Source organism: Peromyscus californicus, unplaced genomic scaffold (assembly GCF_007827085.1).
Source record: "Peromyscus californicus insignis strain IS unplaced genomic scaffold, ASM782708v3 Scaffold_23__1_contigs__length_62951481, whole genome shotgun sequence".
Classification (NCBI taxonomy): Eukaryota; Metazoa; Chordata; class Mammalia; order Rodentia; family Cricetidae; genus Peromyscus; species Peromyscus californicus.
In genome coordinates, this window is record NW_026294534.1 from 18,489,323 (window position 1) to 18,515,187 (window position 25,865).

The 25,865-nt window shown below is 43.3% G+C and overlaps 2 protein-coding genes across 5 annotated transcripts in view; one reads left to right on the forward strand and one right to left on the reverse strand.

The window, feature by feature from the left end:
- Positions 1 to 2,008, reverse strand: part of Hook3 (hook microtubule tethering protein 3) — a 100,098-nt gene extending 98,090 nt beyond the window's left edge. Inside the window, exon 1 of the mRNA XM_052751911.1 lies at positions 1,735 to 2,008. Coding sequence (XP_052607871.1) covers positions 1,735 to 1,791 — 57 coding nt within the window. The 5' untranslated portion in view covers positions 1,792 to 2,008. The remainder of the gene's footprint in view (positions 1 to 1,734) is intronic.
- Positions 2,009 to 2,161: 153 nt separating this feature from the next.
- Rnf170 (ring finger protein 170) overlaps positions 2,162 to 25,865 on the forward strand; it is a 31,709-nt gene continuing 8,005 nt past the window's right edge. The window contains exons 1-8 of one of the 4 annotated variants that reach the window (XM_052751915.1): positions 2,162 to 2,393; positions 3,256 to 3,384; positions 5,983 to 6,089; positions 7,891 to 8,031; positions 9,978 to 10,053; positions 13,679 to 13,787; positions 20,599 to 20,672; positions 24,053 to 24,163. In XM_052751915.1, coding sequence (XP_052607875.1) covers positions 7,898 to 8,031; positions 9,978 to 10,053; positions 13,679 to 13,787; positions 20,599 to 20,672; positions 24,053 to 24,163 — 504 coding nt within the window. In that variant the 5' untranslated portion in view covers positions 2,162 to 2,393; positions 3,256 to 3,384; positions 5,983 to 6,089; positions 7,891 to 7,897. Of the gene's footprint in view, positions 2,394 to 2,514; positions 2,835 to 3,255; positions 3,385 to 5,982; positions 6,090 to 7,890; positions 8,032 to 9,977; positions 10,054 to 13,678; positions 13,788 to 20,598; positions 20,673 to 24,052; positions 24,164 to 25,865 lie in introns of those variants that run through there. The other 3 variants (XM_052751912.1, XM_052751914.1, XM_052751913.1) reach the window with 3 other exon arrangements.

The window sequence follows — 25,865 nt, forward strand, 5'->3', positions numbered from 1 at the left end:
AACAAACATTTCCCATCTTTTCAAAAGTCCTCCTGGTTTAAATAATAGTCTGAAAGTTGACTGAGGCTTAGCTACATTCTACAACCTATCACCATCCTATGTGATGCACAGCAGCGAAGCTTATCTTCTTGCTTGAAGTCAGAACTTACAGAGTATGTTAACTATGCATCATTTCAAACAACCTGAAATTACAGGAATGATCTAATACAAAACCAAACCATAGAGCTCTGCATTGTAGAAAGTTTATGTTTCAAAGGACGATACCCGGATTATAAAAAAAACTTCAAGCTGGGTGTAGTGATACAAGTTTATAATCCTAGGACCCAGGAAGCTGAGGCAGGAAGATGCTACAAATTCAAGATCACAGTTTGAGGTCAAAATGGGCTACGCAGCAAGACCCTACCGCAAACGCACGCACATCTTTGGATTCTACCTTTATTACATTTATTACAACCAGCCTAAGTTAACAGTTCTCGAACTTCTCAACAGTGGCCCTGCACAAAACAGTGATGGCTAGCTTCCAGGGAACGGATCCTCTAACCCAAGACACACTGCTCAACAGAATTTCTTTTGATATTTGCATTTTACCTTTAAAGTGAATAAAAGTAGGGTGTGTGTGTGTGTGTGTGTGTGTGTGTGTGTGTGTGTGTGTGTGTGGAGAGCTTAGTGGCAGAGCCTTCACTTAGCACGCAGGAGGTCCAATCACCACCATCTCCCCCAGACAAAATTAAGCAGACAAAATTAACACTGGTCATAGTAACCTCTGTAAATATATCTGTGTTCTTCTAAAAAGGACGGTAAACAATTTTTAGCCATAAGTAAAACGAATGTTCTCAGGTGGATACTTGGTTTATCCCATGGCTCTGCATATGCCTGTACCCACTTCCAATCAGCCTGCTAAAAACAGAAACAAACACGGATTAACTGCCCAGCTAATGAAAAGGGCTGCTTAAGCCATGACTATTGACATTAAAACCCAACGTATTTACTTTAAAATTCGATAACCTTAACTCTTATCAATTCCAAATTAGAATCTCACGTTGCTTTAAAGAAAAAAAAAAAAGTGTTTCAGTTCCATTACTAATTCCCTAAATCCTCCCAGCTTAAATTTTTTTTTTTATCCTTGATTCCTTTATAAGTACCATCACATCGTTTACTTTATAACAGCCAAAATGCATCTCGCATTTCAAATGTTCTGCCTCTGGGTGATTCTTCATGTTTTGTCTGTACGATTTTCCAATGGGCAGGGCTTCATCCCTCAAGGGGCTACGCTCCATCCTGGCTGAACGCTACAACAAAGGCGAGCAGCGTCGTAACCAGGGGTCCCGAGTGCCTCTCCCGGGCGCCCAGGCAGAACCGACGCTTTGGATCACGGGGAGCTGGGGAGCGAAGCGCCAGCGCCCCATCACTGCACAGAGTCCTAATTACAGTGTCGCCTGCACCCCATCATTAGCCCCCACCGGGCAGGTTTCCTCTCGGACAGCAGCCAACAGCTCAGGCCGGACAAGTTCCTCCTGGACCCTGGGCCCAGCCTGCCTGAGCCCGGCCGCTCCCTGCTGACCCTGACCCGGCCCGCGGGTGTAGACGCGGCCCGCACCGGCTCCACAGCTCCGCCCGTCGCAAGCCCCGGATGTGACGGCAGGTCGCCCGGGGTGCTCGCCCCTCGGGACGAGCCCCGGTGTCCGGGAAAGGTTGGCGGAGTTTTCCCACCGGCCCGCCGCCCCAACCACGTACCCAAGTGAGCAGGCTCTCGCACAGCTCCACCCGCTCCACAGACTCCACGTTAAACATCTTCCTTGAGGTGGCCGCAGCGCCTCCCCCGACCAACCAGAAGCCGCGGCCGGCCGTTCAGCTCGGGGTCGAGTCCGAAGGGTCGGGCAGCCGACCAGCGTCTGGCGGACCTTCTCTTCCGTCCGGCCGCTCCCGAGGCGCGGACGCTGGCAGGAGCTCCGCACTGTCACCAGCCCCTCCCTCCCTGGCTCGGGGCCGCGCGCCCTCCGTGCGCGCACCCGGCGCCGCCCGCCCACGCCCTCCTGCGCGGGCGCAGCCCCGCGCGAGCCGAAGCCCAGGCGCCACTGCGCACGCTCGCGCTCGGCCCGCCCCGCCCCTGGGGGCGCGCTCCCGACGCCTGTCCACCGCGCGTCGGGGGCGCGCGCCCTAGCCCGGCCCTGCTGCTGCGGCGGCGGCGGCGGCTGGTGTGTGTCTCTCCAGACGTCTGTCTGGCTCTCCCTGAAGCCCCGCACTGCGCGTGCGCCGACGCCGGCGCTGTCGCTTCAAGAAGCGGCTCGGTGGTTGCCCGAGAGGAGTAAGCTAGGCAGTCCCCGGAAATGAACTCTGTTCCGTCCCGAGGACTGGCACGGTAGTTCCTCCGCCGCCGCCGCCGCCGCCGAGAGGTACGCGCGCCCCCCTCTCCCCGGCCGCGAGCGTGTGCCAGGCCACGCCCCCGCATAGGCCCGCCTGGGGGCGGGGGTGGGGGGTGGGGGCGCGCACGGCGGGGCTCGGCGCCGCGTGGGGCCGGCGGGGCCGCGCTCCTCCGCGCGAGGGTGGGCTCCGCGCGCCGCCTTCCCCCGGAAGCCTGCGCTCCAGCCCGGGATCGCCCGAGCCGGCCCCGAGGCACAGGGCGAAGGTGGAGCGGCTGACGTGGGCGCGTCTCGGTGGCCGTGGGCGGGTTCGGCCCGGCCGAGGAGAGCCAGCCGTTCCTCCTTTGGAGCCCCCTTTCCCACAAAACTTTCCTTGAAGTGAGGGAGGGTGGACGCCAGTTCCCCAGTGCGTAAGGACCCCCGGACTGTCCCTAAGGCCTGTTTCTCGTCGTGTTGGGAATTGGCTCCACTGAGGTGCATCCTTGTCCAGCTTTCGTTTTTTTTTTTTTGTTTTTTTTTTAGACAGGCGTTGTAGGGTTTCATAGACGTTTTTAATGTGGCGTGCAGAACAGTGCCTAGGACGTACATGTTTGAGGGATATTAATAAAATGAATTGCCAGGTTCTCGAGAGTTCCTCCGCCCATACCATTTCTAGTCTGATTTTTGTGACAGGCACTTTATTGCTTTCCCTTCTAGCTTTCCCAGATGAGCATGCATGTAGTAAGAGTTTTCCTTTGTCGGAGCTTGAACTTTTATGAATGGACCCATGCTGTGGGTTTTGACTTTTAAATGATAGTAAATTATCTGCAAATTCCCATGATTGTCTAGTATTCCATTGTGTGACGACAGCCTTATATCCTTATATCCTGTTGATGTGCACTTCATTCCGGTTTAGGGCGTCTCAGAACAATGCTCTAATAAACATTCTTCTACCTGGACCTTGATGCAAAGGTATTGGCGTTTTCAAGACACCAAGACACAAGATACATGCTTTGGAGTCGTAGGAGAATTGTGGATTCAAAAGGTATGGCCAACTACCAGGTCATGTAAATTTTGATTTGGAGTGCTTCAGAAGTTAGCTTCCCAGGACACACCTTCACTTTGTTCTGCAGTTCCTGGAGCCTCCCCCTTCCCCATTAGAAGTTGGTTTTCTCACTGAGCGCTTAGAACTACCGAACAGCATTGAGTTTTTTCATGGTAACTTTTAGCGACTACTGCTTAATGATCACATGTAATCGATCATTTTATAGATGGGGAAAATCTTGGGCTGAGGATGTAGTGCTAGTTCATTACCCTAGCAAACATCAGTGCTTGAGTTCAGTCCTTGGTACCAAAAACAAACAAACAAACAAACAAATAAATAATAAATCTTAGCTGAAGCCTTCTCAAAGGGTTTTCTTGCACACATTCTTCGTACAGGAGCAGAAATACCTTTAGAAATCCTAACTTTGACTCTCCCCTGCCTGTCAGTTCTATGTGGGTGCCCCTGGATCTTTGTCAGACTAGTGTTCCCACATTCCATACTGAACTGTTTCTGTAGAACCTGTGACACCTTTCCGTGACTAAATCTTGTTGGGTAAGTAAATGGTAAGTATATGTTACATTGACTTGGGCCTTGCTGAAGGGACTGTGGGGTTTATAAAGTGACCAGATATTACCAGCGTATGAAGACCGTAGGTGTTAGCCTTGCTGAAGGGACGGTGGTATCTACAGAAACCACCTTTTCTCCAGCTGCTCAGGCTGTCAGGGCTTTGATACAATTGATTTAAAGTGTGTCTTTTCAAGTCTTTGAGTCCAAGGTGCTTTTATGCCTGGTGTATGGTTACTGGTGTTTACTTTGTGCTTCTAATTACTTTTCAGGACAGAATTTACATTAAAAGCTCCTTGAAAGTAACTGCAGAAGCCACATGACCATCAAGTTGCTACATGAACCTGGGGTTTGGGGAATGACCAAATTTCCTTTGTTATGGGAAATTCTAGAATTTCTTCCTTTTCCTGTGTTTTGTGTTTTTGTTTGTTTGTTTTGTTTTGTTTTTTTCTCCTTTGGCCCATCACCCTTACCCCTTTCCCCAACAGTGTTAGGAAAAGACTCAAGATAGATGTGTTGAGACTTTTCTGAGCTGTCTTTGTAGGCCTTACTCAGGTGGAGGCTAGTTCTCAACCACAGCAATCTACGAGCTCAGGGGAAGGTGTTGTCATTCCATACGGCAAATTTTGGATTTGGTTGTGAGCACACATGTCAGATGAATGCGTTCATGTCTTTCCACAATTAAACTCTGGAATGACAATAAATACACAAGGTTCAGTGACATCAGCTTGCCATATAGTCCCACCTACTTTGGTAATCTGGCTGCGGCAAAAGTGGGTTCTTTATTCCAGTCTTCACTAGTAGCATTAACTCATACCTAGTAGCATTAACTCATAGCACAGCTCACAAGGCACAAGTAACTATATCTATATGTCTCTGTATGGTTTACAGTTGAAAGAGTCTGCAGCAGAGCTCAAAAGATTTCAGAAAAGGGCTGAGAGAAGCTGCATTGATAGGTCATGAACCAGACCAGTGCCAGGAGGGTGCTGCTGGAGTCAGGCTTTCAGAGTGAGGCTGGAGTCCAGCTGCAAGGTGAAAAGCCAGACTGAGTGCTCAGGAAATGGGGGTTCCTGCCTGGGTTCAGGTGGGGGAGCAGGCTGAGTAGGCGGTGTCGATAACGGACAAGCCAAGCCGAAACTCCAGGGAATTAGGGGGTCCTCTGCTTGTTGGTCTTGGATGCGCACATCAATTATCAGACCATAGGTGGTTGTAGGACCCTGTCATCCGAGTGTTAGAGGTACTGGCTGATTGTGTGTGTCAACTTGACGAAAGCTAGAGTCATCAGAGGAAGGAGGTTCAGCTAAGGAGGTGTCTCAATGAGATCCAGCTGTAAAGAATTTTCTCATTTAGTGATCAGTGTGGGGAGGGCCCACCAGCCCATAGTGAGTGGTTCCATCCCTGGGCTGCTGGTCCTGAATTCCATAAGGAGGTGGGCTGAGCAAGCCATGGAAAACAAGCCAGTAAGCAGCTTCCTCTCCATGGCCTCTGCATCATCTGCTCCCAGGATCCTTCCCTGTTCAAGTCCCCGTCCTGACTTCCTTCAGTGATGAACAGCCGTGTTGAAGTATAAGCCAAATAAACCCTTTTCTCCCCAGTCGCTTTTGGTCATGGTGTTTCGTCTCGGTAATAGAAACCCTAACTAAGGTCTATTACTTTATTGGGTCCAGGTGAGAGAGTTACATTTTCTGTCATCTGCCGTGTTGGATAAGTTCTTGTTCCTGGTTTCCCTGATATGTTTTTAATGTGCCCTTGTGCCCTTACATTTTAAATTTATTCCAATTCAGTAATAGTATGTCTCCCTTTCTACTTCCAGGAATAAGTCATTTATTAGTCTGTGCTGGGTGGGTGGGACCTGACAGATGGTGCTGTTAATGGGTCTACCCATTGGCTTCAGTTATCCAATTTTCTCAAAATGGACTGCCCAAGGTATAACATAGGAGAAATGTGAATAATGATAACAACTGTAATGCCTCAACTGATGTGCTTGCTTGCAAAGCACTGCTTTCTCTGATTTTTTTTTTTTTTTTTAAACAGGGTTTCTCTACATAGCCATGGCTGTCCTGGCGTTCACTATTTAGACCCACTGGCCCCCAAGTCACAGAGTTCCACCTGCCTCTACCTCCTTAGTGCTGGGATTAAAGGCATGTGCCACCACAACCGACCTACAAATACATATTTTTTTGAGACAGGTCTCATGTAGCCCAAGCTGGCCTCCAATTTCCTACACAGCTAAGGATAACTCTGAACTTCTGAACCTCCTCAGTATGTTTATGTGGTGCTAGTAATGGAACCCAGAGTGTTATGCATGCAGAGGTGCACTCTACCAACTAAACTACATTCCCAGCCCTGTCTTCAGGACTTTAATCATAGCCAGGACACTTCTGATTTAAAGAGAGAATACCTAGGAAAGGAAAAGTCTTAACTGGTGACCTGACCTGTCCTTAGATTATCTCAAATGCCTGCTTCCCCCAGCCTCAGCCAGCAGTTCATTTGGCTGTTTTCAAGTGAAAATACTAAAATTAGAGCTCTCTCTCTCTCTCATTCTCTCGTTTCCTTGTATGTAGTTTCACAATGGGAATTTGAAACTTGTCCTTAAAAAGTTCCTGGTATATGAGTGTAAAGTTGAGGAAACCTTCCCTTTACTCAGGTTTCTTCCGCAGGAGGTAATTAACTAGCAGCTAATTCAGATCCATTTCAAGGATATTGGTTTTTCTTCTTAAGAGAGATTCACCAGATTAATGACTTTGGATAAAACTTTTTTTGAGACGGGCTTATGTACCCTAAGCTAGAATCGGTTGTGTTTTGCTATTGCCGAATATGATCTTGAACTTCTTGATCCTCCCATCTCTGTGCTGGGGATCCTCCCCAAGTGCTGGGATTTCAGGTGAGGGCCAGTTTATTTTGTGGTAGGGATTGAAACGGGGTTCATGAATGCTAGGCAAGCACTCCATCCTCAGCCCTGGATCAAACTTTTCAGTGCAATATTTTATATAAATACAGAACTTTGTTTATACTGTTGCATATTTGATTGACTATCCCCATCATTCCTCAGTTATCATGTAAGTTTGAACATTACAGTCTTGTTCACTGGGATGTTGGGGAGAATTATCCGTGACTGACCTACAGTGTAGTTGGGTTGTCTCTCATCATACTTGTAGTATTGGGGTGCTATCATTTTTCTCTAGAATTTGGGAAGGCGTTTGATGTCCTCCCTCTTTACTGCATATAAGCTTGGGGAGTCCCTTTTACTAAGTGCTGTGTGCAGAGCATGTGCTGGGTAACACAGTACTGTAGAGGACTCTGTTTCCTCCTTACGGGCTAAGACAGGACGATTAGGTCTACTTGGAGACTTTATTTGATAATCAGGACTTAGAACAGTAAGGGTAGGAGAATATCTTTTCTTAAAGAAACTAAACCTAAACCGAGAAAATGTCTCAATTTATTTTTGGTTTTGTTTCAATTCCCAACCCCCACCCCATCCCACCCCCACCCCCGCCTTTGAGACTTGAAGCTACTTTGTAGCCCAGGCTAGCCTGGAACTCATCATGTAACCCAAACTGGCTTTGAACCTGCAGTGATCCTCCTGCCTTGGTCTCCATTTTGTAAAGTCCTGGAGAGCAAGCCCAGAACTTTGTGTATGGTAGGCAAGTATTCTACCAACTGAGCTTCCTCTCCAGCTCTTCAGGAAAGGTATTTTCAAAGATTTTACTTTAAAAATACATATATGGGTGATAAAAAGTAGTTTCCTTAAAGAAAATAGCATTTCATCTTACCTAATGATTCTGGCAATTTAAAAAAAAATCATTAGTAGGGGAACCTTAACTGAAGTTGTACTTAATGGTACCTACATTGAAAGAGCATGCTGTAAGTATTAGATACGTTAGAAGTAAGCCGTACTTATATTGTTTTTTTGATATAGTTCATTTTTGCTTCTTATTTTAGACCTGTAATGGCCAAATACTACAGTGAAGTTCCAAGTTTGCAACAAGATGATTCAGTTATAGAAGGAGTAAGTGACCAAGTACTTGTGGCAGTGGTGGTCAGTTTTACTTTGATTGCTACTCTCCTGTATGCACTTTTCAGGTGAGAGTAAAAGAAATGATTTGTGGTACTGTGTCTTCCTAAAGGTCAATGACTCTTTGATTCTTCCTAGTAATAGCTGGTCTCGGTGACTCCATGTATGTTCTAAAGCATTTTATTTTCTATTAAGCTTTGAATGCTACCATATTTTTTCCTTACTTACCTGGGAATATTTAAATTCATTGTTTCCATTTTGATTAAAATATTACTATTTCCTATGAGTATATCCTAGTTTTAAAAAACATTTTTTTTTTCCGAGACAGGGTTTCTCTGTGTAGTTTTGGTGCCTGTCCTGGATCTCACTCTGTAGACCAGGCTGGTCTCAAATTCACAGAGATCCACCTGGCTCTGCCTCTTGAGTGTTGGGATTAAAAGTGTGCGCCACCACCACCCGGCTAGTTTAAAAATGTTCATAATTGAAGGCTGGGCCGTGGCGGCGCACGCCTTTAATCCCAGCACTCGGGAGGCAGAGTCAGGCGAATCTCTGCGAGTTCGAGGCCAGCCTGGTCTCCAAAGCGAGTTCCAGGAAAGGTGCAAAGCTACACAGAGAAACCCTGTCTCGAAAAACCAAAAAAAAAATAAAATAAAAAATAAAAATGTTTATAATTGAATCCAGCTAGCCAGTGGTATGGATAATCCATGCAAAATAGTTAAATAGAAAAAGTGAACGAAACCAAACCAAAGACAAAAACCCACCTCATTACTGATACCAGTGCTCTCCTGGCCTAATCCCATTCCTTTATATTAGCTGCCAACTTCTTGCTTCTGATTTTCCATTATACTTGCTAAGATGTTAGTGGTGTGCTCATGTCTTAGTTTGCTGTGATAAAGACGATCATGACCAAAAGCAAGTTGAGGAGGGAAGGGTCTCTTTCTTTGTGGAGCTCTCAGGTCACACTCCATTACTGAGGGAAATCAGGATAGGAACTTGGCAGGACCTGAAGCAGAGACCATGGAAGAGTACTGTTTACTGGCTTGTTCCTCATGGCTTGCTTAGCTGCCTTTCTTATACTATCCAGGCTGAGAGATCAGAGAGACAAAGGAACAAGCCACTGCCATGTCTCACCTTGCCAACTCCATGACTCCTCTGACTGAACGCCTCTGAGTCCTTAGCTAAAAGCTCTCCAGTCGAAAACCTTTAGTTCCTGTCTCCTTGTGCCTTATATACCTTTCTCCGACCAGCCATCACTTCCTTCCTAGTGCTCAGATTAATGGTGTGTGTGTGCTTCCCAAATACTGGGATTAAAGGTGTGAGATCTCAAGTGCTGGGATTAAAGGTGTGTGCCACCATTGCCTGGCTCTGCTTCTCCCCTAGACTGAGTCAATCTCATGTAGTCCAGGGTGGCTTTGAACTCTCAGAGATCCAGATGGATCTCTGCCTCCCAAGTGCTAGGACTAAAGGTGTGTGCCATCACTGCCTGACGTCTATGTTTAATCTAGTGGCTTGTTCTGTTCTCTGATCTTCAGGCAAATTTTATTCTTTTTCTAAAATTAAAAAAATATATTTTGAGGCCCAGATGATGGGTCAGTGGGCAGATACATTTGCCATGCCTGATGACTTGAGTTCAGTCCCAGAACTCACATGGTAAAAGAGAAGCAATGCCTGTAAGTTATACTCTGGTCTACACATGTGTGCCATAGCGCACACACCCATACACAGACACATTGTACACCATACACAAAATAAATGAGTTTTAAAATTATTAATTATTATTAATGGGTTTGTAGCATACTTGCCATGGTGTACATGTAGAAGTCAGAGGGTAACATTGTAGTTAGTTTTCATCCTGGCATGGGTTCTGGAGACCCAACTCAGGTCATTAGGCTTGCACAACAAGTGCCTGTATCCATGAAGCCGTCTCATCAGCTTGTGGTCAAAAATTAGACTAATAACGCAGATGGATTAACCTGATAGTTTTTTTCAAAATTTACTTCATTCTATCCAACAGAAATGTACAGCACAACATTCATCCAGAAAACCAAGAACTAGTCAGGGTGCTTCGAGAGCAACTTCAAACAGAACAGGTATGGTTATGTAGTATGTATATTTATGTAAGGGGATGTTATAACTTCCTTTTAAACGCACTGGTGAGGAGTCATTAGAAAATAACTTCTGAGAAATATCAACGTCTTTACTCCTTACATTACAGTATATTGTTTTTCAGGTTATATAGTTTCATATTAAGCCTTTTTTCCCCCCCAGACAGGGTTTCTCTGTGTACCCCTGGCTGTCCTGGAACTCATTCTGTAGACCAGGTGACCTCAAACTCACAGAAATTCACCTGCCTCTGCCTTCTGAGTGCTGGGATTAAAGGCATGTACTACCACTGTCCAGCTGACATTTTCTTTTGTGGGTATTGGAGGGACAATAAGGCAGTCTCATGTATTCCTGTCTGGCCTGGAACATGATTGGTAGTTGAGGATGCTCTTAAACTCCTAATCTTCCTGTCTCCACCTGTGTCTCAGTTACTTTTCTATTATTGTGAAGAGACCAAGGCAACTTATAAAAAAAAAAAAAAGGCATTTAGCTGGGCGGTGGTGGCGCACGCCTCTAATCCCAGCACTCTGTGAGTTCGAGGCCAGCCTGGGCTACCAAGTGAGTCCCAGGAAAGGCGCAAAGCTACACAGAGAAACCCTGTCTCGAAAAACAAAAACAAAAACAAAAAAGGCATTTAATTAGGGGCTTGCTTACTGTTTCAGAGGGTTAGTTCATTATCATCATGCTGGGGAGCATGGTGGCAGGCAGGCAGGCAGGTATAACATAACTCTGGAGCAGTAGCTGAGAGCTTACATCTTATCCATAAATTGGAGGCAGAATAGGAGAAACTGGGCCTGTGTGGACTTTTGAAACCTCAAAGCCTGCCTTCAGTGACATACCTCATCCAACAAGGCCACACCTCCTAATCCTTCCCAAAACAGTTCACCAGCTAGAGACCTCGCATTCAAATTCTATATGAGCCTAATGGGAGCCATTCTCATTCAAACCATCAGAACCTCCCAAGTGCCACCAAACCCAGCATTAAATTGACTGGTCTTAATCTATACAGATACAAGCATGATTTTTATGAACTTGCTCTAAAAAGAGAATAATTTTTGTATTTGTTGTTTGTGTAGAAATAAGATTGGCCTTGACTGAAATGAAGTAGAAACTTTTGTTTGTTTGTTTGTTTGTTTGTTTGTTTGAGACAGAATCACAGGGTCCTGGCTAGCCTAGAACTTGCTGTGTAGACCAAGCTGCCCTCAAACTCATAGAGACATACTTGCCTCTGCCTCCCTAATCCTGGGATTACAGGTATGAGCTACCATATTTGGCTTTTGTTGTTAGATTCTTCCTTTTCTTTAAATGATACATTTTTTTTTTTGGTTTTTCGAGACAGGGTTTCTCTGTGTAGCTTTGCGCCTTTCCTGGAACTCACTTGGTAGTCCAGGCTGGCCTCGAACTCACAGAGATCCGCCTGGCTCTGCCTCCCGAGTGCTGGGATTAAAGGCGTGCGCCACCACCGCCCGGCATTTTTTTAATTAAATTTTTTCATTTATCTTACATCCTGACCACAGTTTCCCCTCCTCTCCTCCCATCCCCCCCATCTCCACTCTGACCCCCATCTGCTCTTCCTTTGTTTCTGTTCAGAAAAGGGCAGGACATTCTTTAAAAAAAAAAAAAAAAAGAAAGGTAGAATTATTTTATTTTAATATTTAAATATTTTAATATTTTCTTTTTGTAACATTAAGACTGCTGTGACTATACCACCTTGGGTTATATTGGTGCTGTCTTAAGAAATATGAAAGTTTAATTATAATTTCTTAACATTGTATCAAAGTTCTTTAATTCAATTTGTAGTTAAGTTTATATTTACTAAATTTGATTTTTTGTGATAATTGTTTTATTTAAAAAAATTTTAATACCTATTTATTGTATGTATATAAATGTTATGCCTCATGTGTGCATGTGCAACATGTGTGTGCCTGTTGCCATGGAATTCAGCAGAGGGTGTTGATCCTCTGGAACTTGATTACAGATGGCTGTGAGCCATCATGTGGGTTCTCGGAACCGAACATAGATACTGTAAGAACAGTTCATGCCCTTAACTGCTGAGCCAGCTCTCCAGTCCCTTGATGAAGCTGTACACTTCGGGTTGGTGCTGGAGAGTTTCCAGGTCCTTAGGACTACAATCAATCCTGTCAGTGGAGTCTTTGCCCTCGTGGCACTTATAATTCAGAATGATATTTGATGTGTGCTCTTGTACAAGTCATTTCTCTCAACACTGCTATCTGATCACAGCGGTGGTGAGACCAAGGAATATGCATATGTGTCTGTATTTGATTGGTTTGGGGTGTTGTGAGACAAAGTCTCATGTAGCCCAAGGCTGGAACTTGGTAGGTAGGGTCACTTGGGTAACTTGGACTTCTTCTCTTCCTGCCTCCACATCCTTGCTTTTGGGATTGCAAACATGTACACCGAAAAGCATATTAACATTTACTAGCACGACTTTGTGAAGGACCAAGTTAATTACCAATAGTGTTCATTTTTTTCTACCTCTAACATTAGCGAGTCTTCAGCGGAAGTTTAATTCTGTTCTTGTAGAAGGTAGAGCAGACATGCAACACTTATCAGAGGGCAGCTGTTAAGTGAAAAGGCTGTGGTAAACAAAGCCAGACACAGACCTGCAATCGCAGCGTTTGAGAAGCTGGGGTAGAACTGCTGTAAATTCCAGGTCTGCCAAGGCTACATAGCAAAACGCTGTCTCAAAAAAAATTTTAATGAGTACTAAGAATAATAGTTTGATATTTCTCTTTTGGTGGTATTGAGGGCCTCATGCATGCTAAGTGGGTGCTCTCCCACTGAGTTACACTGAAGCCTGATGTTTCTTTCATTTTTCTTATTTTTTAAATTTATTTTTATTTTTTATTCTCTCATATATTACATCCTGGCTATAGTTTTCCATCCCTCCCCTCCCCCAGATCTGTCCCCCACCGTACCTCCACCTCCCCTCAGAGAAGAGCAGGCCTCCCGGGACATCAACCTAACATAATGACATAACAAGCTACGGTAAGGCCAGGCTGGAGGAGGCAACCCAGTAGGAGGAAAAGAGTCAGAGACAGCCCCCTGCTCCCACTGTTAGGAACCCACAAGAACACCAAGATACTCAGCCGTAGCATCTATGCAGAGGACCTACATCAGACCCCTTCGCTGGTCTCTGCAAACTGAGTCTGGTCCGTTGATTCTATGGGCTGTGCTCTTGTGGTGTCCCTGACCCCTCTGGTTCATACTGTCGTTCCTCCCCTCCTCCTCAGGACTCCCCGAGCTCCAACTAATATTTGGCTGTGGGACTCTGCATCTGTTCCCATCAGTTGCTGGATGAAGTCTCTGGTCTTTTGATGACGATTCTGCTATGAAGCCTGGTGTTTCTTATTCTCTAGTTTATATATGAGCTTGTGGAACTCAAAATAACGTATGCATTGTAATAAAGTAAAAGACAAACTTTGAGTTAATCTATATTTTGTTTTCAAATTGTGTTTAGGAAGGAACGTGGAGGCCAAGTAATTTACATAAAACAATGTAACTTTGTAAGCTTCTCAGTCTTGCAAGACCTTAAACTATTGTGTATGTGTAATTTCTGTTCTGAGAGGTGTGTCTGTGTTCTCTCACCAGGATGTCCCTGCTCCTGCTCGACAGCAATTCTACACTGAAATGTACTGTCCAATCTGCTTACATCAGGCCTCCTTTCCTGTTGAAACAAACTGTGGACATCTTTTTTGTGGTAAGCAAACAATATCATACTTCGTTAAAGTGACTAGCCAAGACCTATAGGCTGGATTGATAGTTTTCTTTTTATCACATCTTCTATTTCCTGAGAAAAGTAGGTTGCTTCTGATGTTCTGCTATAGTTGCTATCCAAATGATAGTATATTATTTAGATGGTAAATGTACTAAGGTCTGAGGATGCAGACCAGTTGGTAGAGTGCCTGCATGTCACGCACTTGATCCCTAGGACTGTATAAACCAGGCGTGGTGGTGCATGCCTGAATCCTAGTACTCAGTGGAGGAAGGAGGATCAGAAGTCAAAGTCATCCTCAGCTAGAGAGCAAGTTCAAGACCAGCTTGAGTTACATGAGTGTGGTAGAATATTATTTAAGGTGTGTTACTTTTGTTTATGCTCTGGAATTTGTTTAATGATGCAAAAAATGTGTTATATTTGTTTGATTAAATAAAATTCACCTGCGGTCAGAAGGCTGCGTCAGCAACTAGCTGACAGGAAGTGGTAGGGAGGAGCCAGGGGGAGAGGGGCTTTTAAGTGGGGGCTGGGAGAAGGACAAGGGTTTTTTTGGGAGATTTGAGCAAGGAGAGGAGGAGTGACTTGCCATTCAGCCTCTCTGAGGAGCAGAATTCTCCCCTAACCTTTGAATCTTGAGTTCTTTAGAGGGACAGAGATCTAGATAAATTCCCTAGGAAGCTTTGAAAGAGTCAGTGCCTGAGGGACTAGAATCCCCTCAGGCTGCGGCCTTTGCAGTCGAACTGCTGCAGCAGTGGAGTTGCAGTGGCTGATTAGGACAGACATGGCTTAAACGGCAGCAACAGTTAGAAAGAAAGACGACACATGAGAAAAAAAAAGTATATACCCATGCATGTGTGATAGTATACACACAGACAGACAGGTGCTAAATCATTATTTTCTATTTAGTGCATTAGCACTTGGGTTCCAAGCTTTAGGAAAAAAAAAGCAAAACTCATTAAGCTTCTATATCATGAGCACTGTGTTTCTTGGAAGAATAGTTCAAGTTTCCTAGTAACACCATGGGTCCACTGAGTCCTCCTTCAAGTTTTGTCAATTTTATTTGTTATTCAAACTTGCCATGGCAAGATTGTTCGCTCAAGAACTAAGCCACAAACCTCTACTGCCTGTCTTTATTCTTTCTGTGTGACCTTAAGGAGTTGGAGATAGAGAATGAGAAACCTAGAACACATAAAGAGGGAGTATTTTCACATTCATTATCAATGAGAGGTGTTCCCAGAAGACTTCATAGAGAGTATCAAGATATCATTAATTTCTTATTATGTCCACACAAGGTTGGGAGGTGCCCACTGTGGACCGGAAGCATAATACACTTAATCTCATCCAGACCACAAATCAGAAACTGAGGCTGAGAGAAGGCAAGAAATTCTGTAATGGGTAACCCAGCCATCAAACAACCTAGATCTGTCTTTAAGCTCTGCGCTGAATTCTGCTTTGACCGGTGGCTTACAGAAGATGAACACTCTAAGAGCTGCCCCCAAGTTAGAGATGTCCAGTCATTAGGCCTATTTTTCAATAGTAGTATTCCTTTCTGTTAGTTGTAAGTTGAATAACAGTGTTTTTATGTTTTACCCTTTGAACCTGCAGACACTACATAAAAATGTCCGAGGAGGATATTAGAAGCAGTCTATATACAATATATACAGTATATATAATTAAGGTAGATCTTGATTATTCCCGTATGCTCTGAATTTTTACTTAAAGACTACACTGTAGCATACCCTGGTCCTTTATTAGTATCCTCCCTTTTGTGTCTTTTGTTTGACGTCATCGTAGAAGTCTTACCGTTTTATTATTGATATTGCTGTGTTTGATAGGAATATTTGAAATCCCTACCATGCAGTGCAGTTTTCCATACATTGTGCTTATTATACTGAATCTAGTTCTGTGTTCCTTCAGCTGTTCATTTCAAACTCCCCAAGATTTTGTTCTTAAATCTTGTAGCCCTGGCTGGCCTAGAACTTGCTATGTGACCGGACTTGCTTCAAACCCAGAGATTCACCTCCCTCTGCCTTCTAAATACTGGGACTAAAAGCATATGCCCCCAGACCCAGCTGTGGTTTTAGTTTGGATTTTTTTTTTTTTTTTTGAGACAATATATTGCTTTGTACACCAGCCAGGCACTGAACCAACTGGCATTTCTACCTCAACCTCCAAAAGGTTGGGATACAGGTGTGCACCACCTTGCCCTACTTCACTAAGGGTTTTAGCTCAAGTCCCTAGCACATGCTAAAACACTGAATTATCTGTGGAATATATTATTCTTTTTCTTTTTTTTTTTCCGAGACAGGGTTTCTCTGTGTAGCTCTGGCGCCTTTCCTGGAACTCACTTGGTAGCCCAGGCTGGCCTCGAACTCACAGAGATCCGCCGGCCTCTGCCTCCCCAGTGCTGGGATTAAAGGCGTGCGCCACCACCGCCCAGCTGGAATGTATTATTCACCTTTGCCAAGGGAGGACAGTTCTCTCAGGAACTTTGCCCAGCCCTTCTCTGAGCTCTACTCAGGATCTTTCAGCTTTTCTTTGTTTTGGTTTAAGACTTTCTGTGTTTGTGTGCATCAGTTCAGGTGTCCTGGTGTGTGTAGAGACGTTAAAGGACAAATCCCAGTGAGTCCTTGCCTTTCTACCTTGAGAGAGGGTTTCTTGTTCACTTCTGCATATGCCAAGCTAGCTGGCCTCCAGGCTTCTGCCTGTTCTCCCGTCTCCACATCCCATCTCTAGAGCACCGAGATTACAGACATGTGCCACTGCATCCAGCCTTGCATGGGTTCTAGGGGTCTGAACTCAGGTCCTCAAGCTTAGAGAGCAAGTGCTCTGTGGACTGTCGCCTCTTGTCCGGCCCAGTGTCAGTCTTTTAACTGTCTTGGGAATGCTGAAGAGTAGCAGGATAAGAAGGATCAGCTGCGGGAGGGAAGCTAATGGCCATCAGGAGAGACAGCTTGCTGCTCTCAGACCTGTGGTAGGTATTCCTGATCCACCTGACCTGCCTTCTGAATCTAGACAGGACCTTGATCACCCTCCCGGCAGGTGTTAGCAGTCTGTGAGGCTTGGCAGGCAAAATGAACTTATTTGCCAACTCAGGCGTAGCCGATTCACTGAGTGGATAATCCTGGCAATTGAAAGATGGCTGTATTGTGTTCTTGCTTTTACCTCTGGGTCTGAGGTAATAGGGTAGATTGCTTCTGATATCCTGCTCTACTTGTTAGGTATGGTTTTCTTTTGAGCTGAGTCTCGTGGATCCTAGATTGGCCTCAAATGTGCTGTGTAGCCCAGGATGACCGTGAACTTCTGATCTGCATTACCTCCCAGGTGCTGAGATTTCAGGCATGTACTTCCATGCCTAGTTTCTGTGCTGAGGGGGATTGATAACCCAAGGCCTTGTGCATGCTAAGCTACCACTCCTCCAGCTGAGCCATGTTACACACATTTGTTTAGTAAATTCAAAAGTAAAAAACTTGTTATGCAATTTCTCAAAATTCTTTGAACAGTAGTTCAAGTACATTAATACCACGTGTGTCAAGAGCTCTTAGGTCAGTAATTCTTTTATGTAGCAGAACACCTCTGCTCCACTGCAGTAAATTAGAATAGTAACAGCAACAGAATCATCTTATTGGCATCTATAATCTACATTATTTTACTCTGTCAGGCCTCTGAGATTTTGTTCTCATTTTGCAATTAAGTAGATTCAGAGAGATTGTGACCCAGATGAAAGTTCAATCATTTCTTGCACCATATGATACTTAAGTATCTTTTTCTGTGGAAGGAGAAATGTGAATAAAAAAAAATCAAACATCTAATAGCAAATGAACTGAAGCATTTAATCTGCTGACTCATAGTTTTTCAGTGAAGCCAAATGGTGTTACATAATTGGCAAAATAAGGACACCCACACCCTAGTTTCAGGAAAAGATACTCGAGATTAAATGAGTGTAATGTCTTTCAAAGTAGGTTGAATTTTGGGGTGAAAAGGTCATAGATAAAGCTAAGACATGGTATCAGATGAAAATAATATCACTAATAGATTAATTTCTGTTTTCTTTTTGTGTATATATGCACCTGTGTACATATTTGTATGTGTACAGGTTCATGTATTTGTGTACACAGACATATGTGTGTGCCTGTGTGTGTGTGTATACACATACTCACACATGTATGTGTTGAGGCCAGAGATTGGTGCTGGTATTGTTGCCAGTCTTATTTTGTTGTTGTTGTTGGTGGTGTTTGTTTGTTTGTTTGTTTTTTGAGACAGGGTCTCTCAATTAATGTAGCTTTGACTCTCCTGGAACTCACTTTGTAGACCAGTCTGGCTTCAAATTCATAGAGATCCACTTTCCTCAGTCGCCACCCTAGTGTGCTAAGATTAAAGGTCTGTGCTACCAATTCTCTTAGTTTATACAGTCCCTCCCCCAACCCGGAGTGCAGTGATTAGGTTAGACTAGCTGGCCAACAAGCCCCGATGATCTCTCTCTCATGCTGGGGTTACAAACCTGGCCACTGTACCTGGTTTTTACGTTGACGCTGCAGAGCCAAACTCGGGGACTAATGTAATGTAGCTCCCTGACTTCCTGGTCTTCCTTTGTTTCCCATGGATGCTGGGGACGAGCCCTTCAGCAACTGAGCTATCTCTGTAGCCACAAGTTTTGCTTTCCTATGGGTTTTGTGTGAAATTAGAATGCCTGAAGTACTTAATAAACTTTGTAATTAACACAGAGCTCCATGAAGGTATAGGTGTGAGATGATAGGTTAGCTTTTAAATTCCTCTTGAAGTTGGTAAATTGGCTGTTCCCTAATTTGGTCAGCTTCTGCTAATGCAAGTGGTTGCTCTCCAGTATTCTCACAAACCCTTCCTTTCTGCTTTAACTCTTGTGTATAAAGAACACAAGTGTCTTGTCTTCTGTTTTCTGCCTGAATAAACCTTAGCTATCCTACAAAGTTCAGTTCCAGTGCTGGACTCGGGTTGCTCTGCACAGATCTACTCCTTTTCATTTCACATTGCACAGGTGAAGACTAGCTATCTTCTGATTTGAGTATGTCACTTTGTTTTCCACAATTGGATTGCTATTGCTTCTTCTAAATTCTGACTTAGAGAGGTCAGAGTAAGGAACATGGGCTGGGAATGTAGCTCAGTTAGTAGAGTACTAGCCTAGCATACATGAAGCCTTCTGTTTGGCCTTTTTTTTAAAAAGCATCAGACAGTAAAAATCCTCATGTTACTGGGTTGAAGTTAAGTGTTTATTTACTGAGTGCCTTTACCAACTTTTGAGGTCTTCTTTGAGGCAGGGTTGCCATCTTTGGTTGTTTTGTTGCCCATGAATATCTTTGTGTGTGTGTGTGTGTGTGTGTGTGTGTGTGTGTGTGTGTGTGCTCATATGAGTATACATATGAGTGTGGGAGTGCTTGTGGAGGCCCATGTTAACCTCAGGTGTTGGTCCTCAGGATACTGTCTTCTTTTCCGTTTGTGTGTGGAGGTGTGGAGGTGGATGGGTGTGCATGCATGTGGTGGTGTCTTCCTCAGTCACTCTCTACCTTATTCTTGAGATAGAGACTCTCACTCAACCTGGAGCGTGCTCGTTTGGCTAGGCTGGCTGGCCAGCAAGGCTCAGGAATGTTCATATGGCCACCTTTTCTGCTTTGGCATCTCAGGCACAGACTGCAGAGCCTGGATTTAAACAGTGATGTAAAGTGAACGTGAGTACTGGGATCAGAGTTGTCATACTTACTCTGATTTTACATACTCAGCCACCTCCCCAGGCCTGACCTTTTCTCTCTTTTGAGGTGAGAGCTGGTCCTCTTACTGTCATGGAGCTTACTAGGTAGGCTAGCCTGGTTGGCCAGTGAACCCCAGGGATCCACCTGTCGTTGCCTCCCCAGTACTGGGATCCCATGTGTATGCCACAATGTCCAAATATTTTACATTGGCTCTTGGGAGCCAACTGAGGTCCTTATGCTTGTACAGCAAAGACTTTACTAATTAAGCCATCTCCCCCATCCTCATGAATATCACCTAGTACAGAAAGAACTTCAAATATTGAACTAGGATATACATTTTATCAAGGAAGCCTAGTATTTCAGTGATTTGGTTTTCACTTTTTGGAGTGGCAGGGAGGGAAGGTTTCATGTAGCCTAGGCTGGTCTTGAACTTGCTGTGTAGTTGAAGTTGATCTGAAACTCCTGACCCTCTCACCTCAGCCTTGTAAGTGAAGGGATTATAGCCACCACATCTCACTTAATTTGGCTTTCTAAACCCTTGTTATTGTTGAGACAAGATTTCACTGGGTAGCCCCATGTGGCCTCTAACTTGAAATCCAGCTATCTGTGCTTCCCAAGTACTGGGATTATAGGTATGTGTCACAACACCCTGCTGGTTCAGTGAACTCCTAAAAAAAAGTATTTTTCAGCTACATCAAATTTGGAACAAAAAGTATCCGACAGTTTATCATATGTAATAACATGATTATTATACATAGGAAACTATTTTCTATGAGGCCTCAGTAACTGAGGGGGTTAATATTTGCTTTTTATTGTATAAAAATGTCTGTTGCTTAATTAGTAGCTGAAATAAAAATGTTTTTTAATAGTGGGAAATGATTGCCAGATTTTAATTTACCTGAAGATTTGGTTGGATGAAATAAAATTTTTTTCTAGGAATATTTAATAAACAATGTAGATGAACAGTGTACCAAAACAATGTTTTAAGGAAGGTAATGCTGTTAAGTAGTTGAAACTTGACTAGCATATATGGACTTGAAAGCTTCAATGTTGATATTTTCTTATTCCACTAGGTTCCTGCATAATTGCATATTGGCGATATGGGTCCTGGCTCGGTGCAATCAGTTGTCCAATCTGTAGACAAACGGTAGTGTTCTTCTCTCTATATAAAGCATCACTTATGTTATTCATTTCATAAATATTAGCAGGTTTTTTTGTTTTAAAGTGTTTTATTTTATGTGTATTTGCCTGAGTGTCTGTATGTGCAGCCTGTGTGTGCAAGAGCCCATAGAGGTCAGAAGAAGGTATTGGATCCTCTCAAACTGAAGTTATAGTGACTATGAGCTACCATATTGGTGTTGAGAACTGAACCCATCTGCAGGAGCTAAGCTTTCTTAACCACTGAGCCATCTCTCCTGCCCAATATTAGCAGTTTTAAAATTTAAATTGAGCTACATTTTCAGCCAAACTATATTTTTACTGTGTCTGTGACTTCACTAATTTTTAAAAAAATACATTAAAAATCATTATGGTATCATAAAGAAAGGAATTATATTTGAAATCCTATAGTTTTAGTGATGAAAAGCAAGTGATAAATGAGTTTGCCCCAATTCCTAAGCCTTTGTTATATGACCAGCAAAGGAATAAATGAACCAGATAATCACATGGCAGCATGATATCTCCTGCATACTGTTCTCTTTTGGAAAAATATGTTCTTCCTTTTAAAAATATTTAATGTGTGCCATTTTCTTTGAACTTTAGTAATGAAACTGCACAGGTATTCGTACAATGTGCATATCCTTTGTTCTAGCTATCATTTTCCCATTACTGTTAGCGCAGGAGAGCCAGATTTTCTTCTTGTTTCCTTTTTATTTCTGTAGTCGCAAACTTGACTTCATTCACTTTTTCCTTTTTCTCACATGGTTAGAACTAAAGTTGACCCCCCCCCCCCCCCCCCCGTCACATTGTTTCTGCGGCTAATTTGATATGTGACATAGACAATCAGTAGCTCTTACCTTTTGCCGGAAACATGGAGGCCAGATAGTATATCTTGAACTGAGTTCCACCATGTCTTAGCCAGTGTTCTTTTGCTGTGAAGAGACACTATGAGCACAGCAACTCTTATAAAGGACAACATTTAATTGGGACTTACTTACAGTTGAGAGGTTTGTCATCATGGCAGGAAGCATGGCAGCACGCAGGTAGACATGGTGCTGGAGAGGTAGCTGAGAGTTCTACATCCACATTCAAAGGCAGCCGGAGAGACTGGGCATGACTTGACATTTAAAACCCCAAAGCCCACCCTCAGTGACACACTTCCTCCAACAAGGCCACGCCCCCAACCCCTATCAAGTAGTGTCACTCCTGAATGACCAAGCATTCAAATCTCTGAGTCTGTGGGAGCCATGCCTATTCAAAGCACCACCCACTGTTCTGCCCCTCTTTTTGACTTCACCCATGGCCTTCCTAGAGTGTGGGCGTGCTGCACTGAAAACTGAGTAAGGACTAGTAAGGTGATGAAGCTGTCTTGTTGGATAGCCATTGCTTCCATAACCCTAGTCCTTCAACCTGCAGGCAAGACAGGAAGTGCTGCCGTGCCTCTTCTTCACCAGAAAAAGGCTGTGGAAATGAGATGCAGGCTCCTGTCCCCGACTAGAGTACACTTATCACTCCTCTCTGTACGTGAACTTCAAACACTCCCACCAGGATTTCAAGGATTTTTTTTTATTCTTCAGGTTTATTGGACATCCCAGGGAAAAGTTTATTTTTGTTGTAAAACCACCTGCAATACCACGTAACAGGCGGTGTAACAGGCTGGCCTCCCTGATTCTCTTGTAAATGTTGAGGTCATTCATGGTGAAGCTGTGTCCTCTTTTTTCCCATGCGTGCATAGCACTAACACAGTGCCTAGCTCACAGGAGATGCTCAGTTAATATTTACTGAAGGACTACATTCATTCATTCGTTTTGAGACAGGGTCTCACTGTGCAGCCCTGGCTGTCCTAGAACTCACTATGTAGATCAGGATGGCCTTGAACTCACAGAGATCTGCCTGCCTCTGCCTCCCGAGTGCTGGGATATAAAGCATGTGCTATCACTCCTGACAAGACTGCATTTTTAAAAAAAAAAACAATTCAGGCTTTTAGAAAAGAACATTTGCAAGAAGGAAAACACCCTGAGGGTTAAATCTCTAAGATTTGATTTTTAAGGGTTACATATCTTGACATTTAAGGGTTAGTCATGCTAGAGACTTAAAATTATTGCTTTATAACAGAGACTACATTTTTACTAACAAATCCGTGAAGGAATGGATGACTGTGTCTGCTGTTCATACCATTCGGTCACTCCTTCATTTAACTGTTTGGAAAATATCCGATCAGTGGTTTTCTTAACCTGAGGAAGGATAAAAACATCTAGAGCCGGGCGGTGGTGGCGCACGCCTTTAATCCCAGCACTCAGGAGGCAGAGCCAGGCGGATCTCTGTGAGTTCGAGGCCAGTCTGGGCTACCAAGTGAGTTCCAGGAGAGGCGCAAAGCTACACAGAGAAACCCTATCTCGAAAAACCAAAAAAAAAAAAACAAAACAAAAAACATCTAGAATGATTCAAAACTAAGCCTATTCTTTAAAAAAAAAAAAAAAGATTTATTTATTTATATACTATGTATATGAGTGCACTGTCTACATGTACATCTTGTAAGTCAGAAGAGGGCATTAGATCCCATCATAGATGGTTGTAAGCCACCATGTAGTTGCTGGGAATTGAACTCAGGACCTCTGGAAGAGTAGCCAGCTCTTACTCAATGATCCATCTCTCCAGCCCACTAAACCTGTTTTGAGTCCCTTCCATTTTATCTCATTATATTTCAGTGATTATTCTTTACATATTGTTATGTTCTTAACTATACTTACTTTTCAAGGTCCCTGTATTGTCCTGAGGCAACAGTCTGCTGTCTCTACCTTGGCCATGAAAGTAGCAAAACTAATCTTTGTTAATGGTAGTACCAACACTTATATCTGCTTATTACAAAAGGAATTGGTGTTTTAGAGTCAGGCCATACAGTACTGTAATTTCTGTATTATAAGAGTGCTCAAAAATATGTCGAATGTGAGTTAAAAATGAGTCATTCAGAAATGCCTAATCTTTTCTCTGAAAATGATAGGTTTATATTTATATTTTTTTTAATATTTTTAACTTTGTTACTGAAGGTTTTCCTATCACCCTTTTATCTCCAAGTGTATGTTTTCCAGAGAACTATGAGTTTTAGCCCCTGATATGGGTGGGAAAATTAGTGTTAGAGTAAGTGTTTAGATGTGGAACTCATTTTATCATGGAGGAATTAAAATTTACATTTTGTATTACACTTTACGGTAAGGCAGTAATTATTTACTTGTTCCCCATGTTGCCTTTATTCAAAGGAATGAATGAAATACACATTCAGAAGCTTTTCTCATTCTCTTGAACAACACAAAGTGAAAAAGTAATAATAATGGTGCAGAAGGTGTAACAGCTTTTTCCTGTAATACGCAGGTAACTCTCCTCCTAACAGTATTTGGTGAAGATGATCAATCTCAGGATGTTGTAAGATTGCGTCAAGATGTTAATGATTATAACCGGAGATTCTCAGGGCAGCCTAGATCTGTAAGTAATGGTGTAGCAGGTGCAAAGTCAGAGAGCCTTTATACTTCTTTTTGTAAAGTCAGATTTACAACCACTCTTAGACGATACAAAGTCTTATGCGTTTTGGACCAAGTTTCAACCATCATTGCCAGTCCCTGAGTTAGAGTGTTTATTTTTGAGACAGAGCCTCACTATGTAGCCCTGGCTTGTCTGGAACTTGATATATATATATCTAGTCTGGCCTTGAAATCACACAGGTCTACTTGCCTCTGCCTCTCAAGTGCTGGGATTAAAAGCATGTGCCACCATGCTCATTCCTTTCCTGGTTTTGACCTAGCATTAAAAAAGTTGTATTTTTGTATATGTATGCGTGCTTGCATGTGTGTATGTGCACCACATGCATGTAGGTGTCCGTGGAGGCCTAAGAGGACATTAGTACCCTGGAACTGGAATGGTGATTGTGAGCCACCCAGTGCGGGTGTTGGTTACTGAACCTAGGTCCTCCACAATGGTAATAAGTGCTCCTAACCTCTGAGCCGTCTCTCCAGCCCCACGTTATTTTATTTGTTCTACACATATCCTCTAGGGACACCTCTGCCCTGCATATGTGTGCACACGCACCTTCGTGTGTTTTTAATGTAAAGTACTTATCCAGGCCTTGTGGAGCAGACGCGTAATCCCAGATATTTGGGAGGCTGAGGCAGGAGGATCCCAAATTCAAGGTGAGCCTTAGCAACTTGATGAGATGCTCCCTGAATAAAACGTTAAAAAGAGATCTAGGGATATAACTCAGAGTAGAACACTTGCTTATCAAGGCCCTCGGTTCAATCCCCAGTGTTACAGAACTGTGTATAGTCTGGCCTTTTATTACTTACTTATTATTACAAAGGCCTACCAAGGCCTTGGGTTCAATCCCCAGTGTTACAGAACTGTATATAGTTTGGCCTTGTATTGCTTATTTATTATTACAAAGGCCTTTTCTGTACAACATCTTTAGTAATTCTTCTGAAATTAAATACTCAATTATTGTTAAATTATGTCTAGTGTCTAGTGTGTTAGAAAGTTGTAACCCAAGGTCACCTCATCTGATAATTGATTGCTTTTGAATCCAGCCCAGATACATCTTGATAGTACATCTGGCACTTGGGAACAAATCTCAGACTATAAGCCTATATAATAAGTTTTCTTTTTTTGAGACAGGGTCTCATTCTGCAGCCTAGGCTGGTGTTTGAGCTATTGTTGATTCTCCTGCTTCCCCACCTCCTGATGCTGGGAATTACAGTGTCAACTACCGTTCCTGCCTGTGGTTTCTTGTTAAGTCAGATTACTGATAGCTTGAGTTTGGCATGAGTTTAGACTTAGAACCACTTATCCGAGTTTTCAGATATTTCAGAGTATTTGCATGGACTTTTACAAATAGAGCCTCCCAGATCTGAAAATCGTAAAATCATAAATTTGACATTCTGAAATCCAAAACCTTTTGCCTCCAGTTTTAGACTTTATAGCCTTTTATCTTTCAGAACACATCAAAATTATGTAGCATATAAAGTATCAGACTTTCAGATAGCATGTACTCAATCTATATCCCACATTTTAAGGATTTTGGTACTTTATTATTTTTTAGTTGTCTATAATAAAACCTGTTTTGTAAGAATCTACTAACTAAACTATTTTTAAGTAAAATGCATAATTGGAAGGTCTGGTATTAAGTGTGCGGAACACC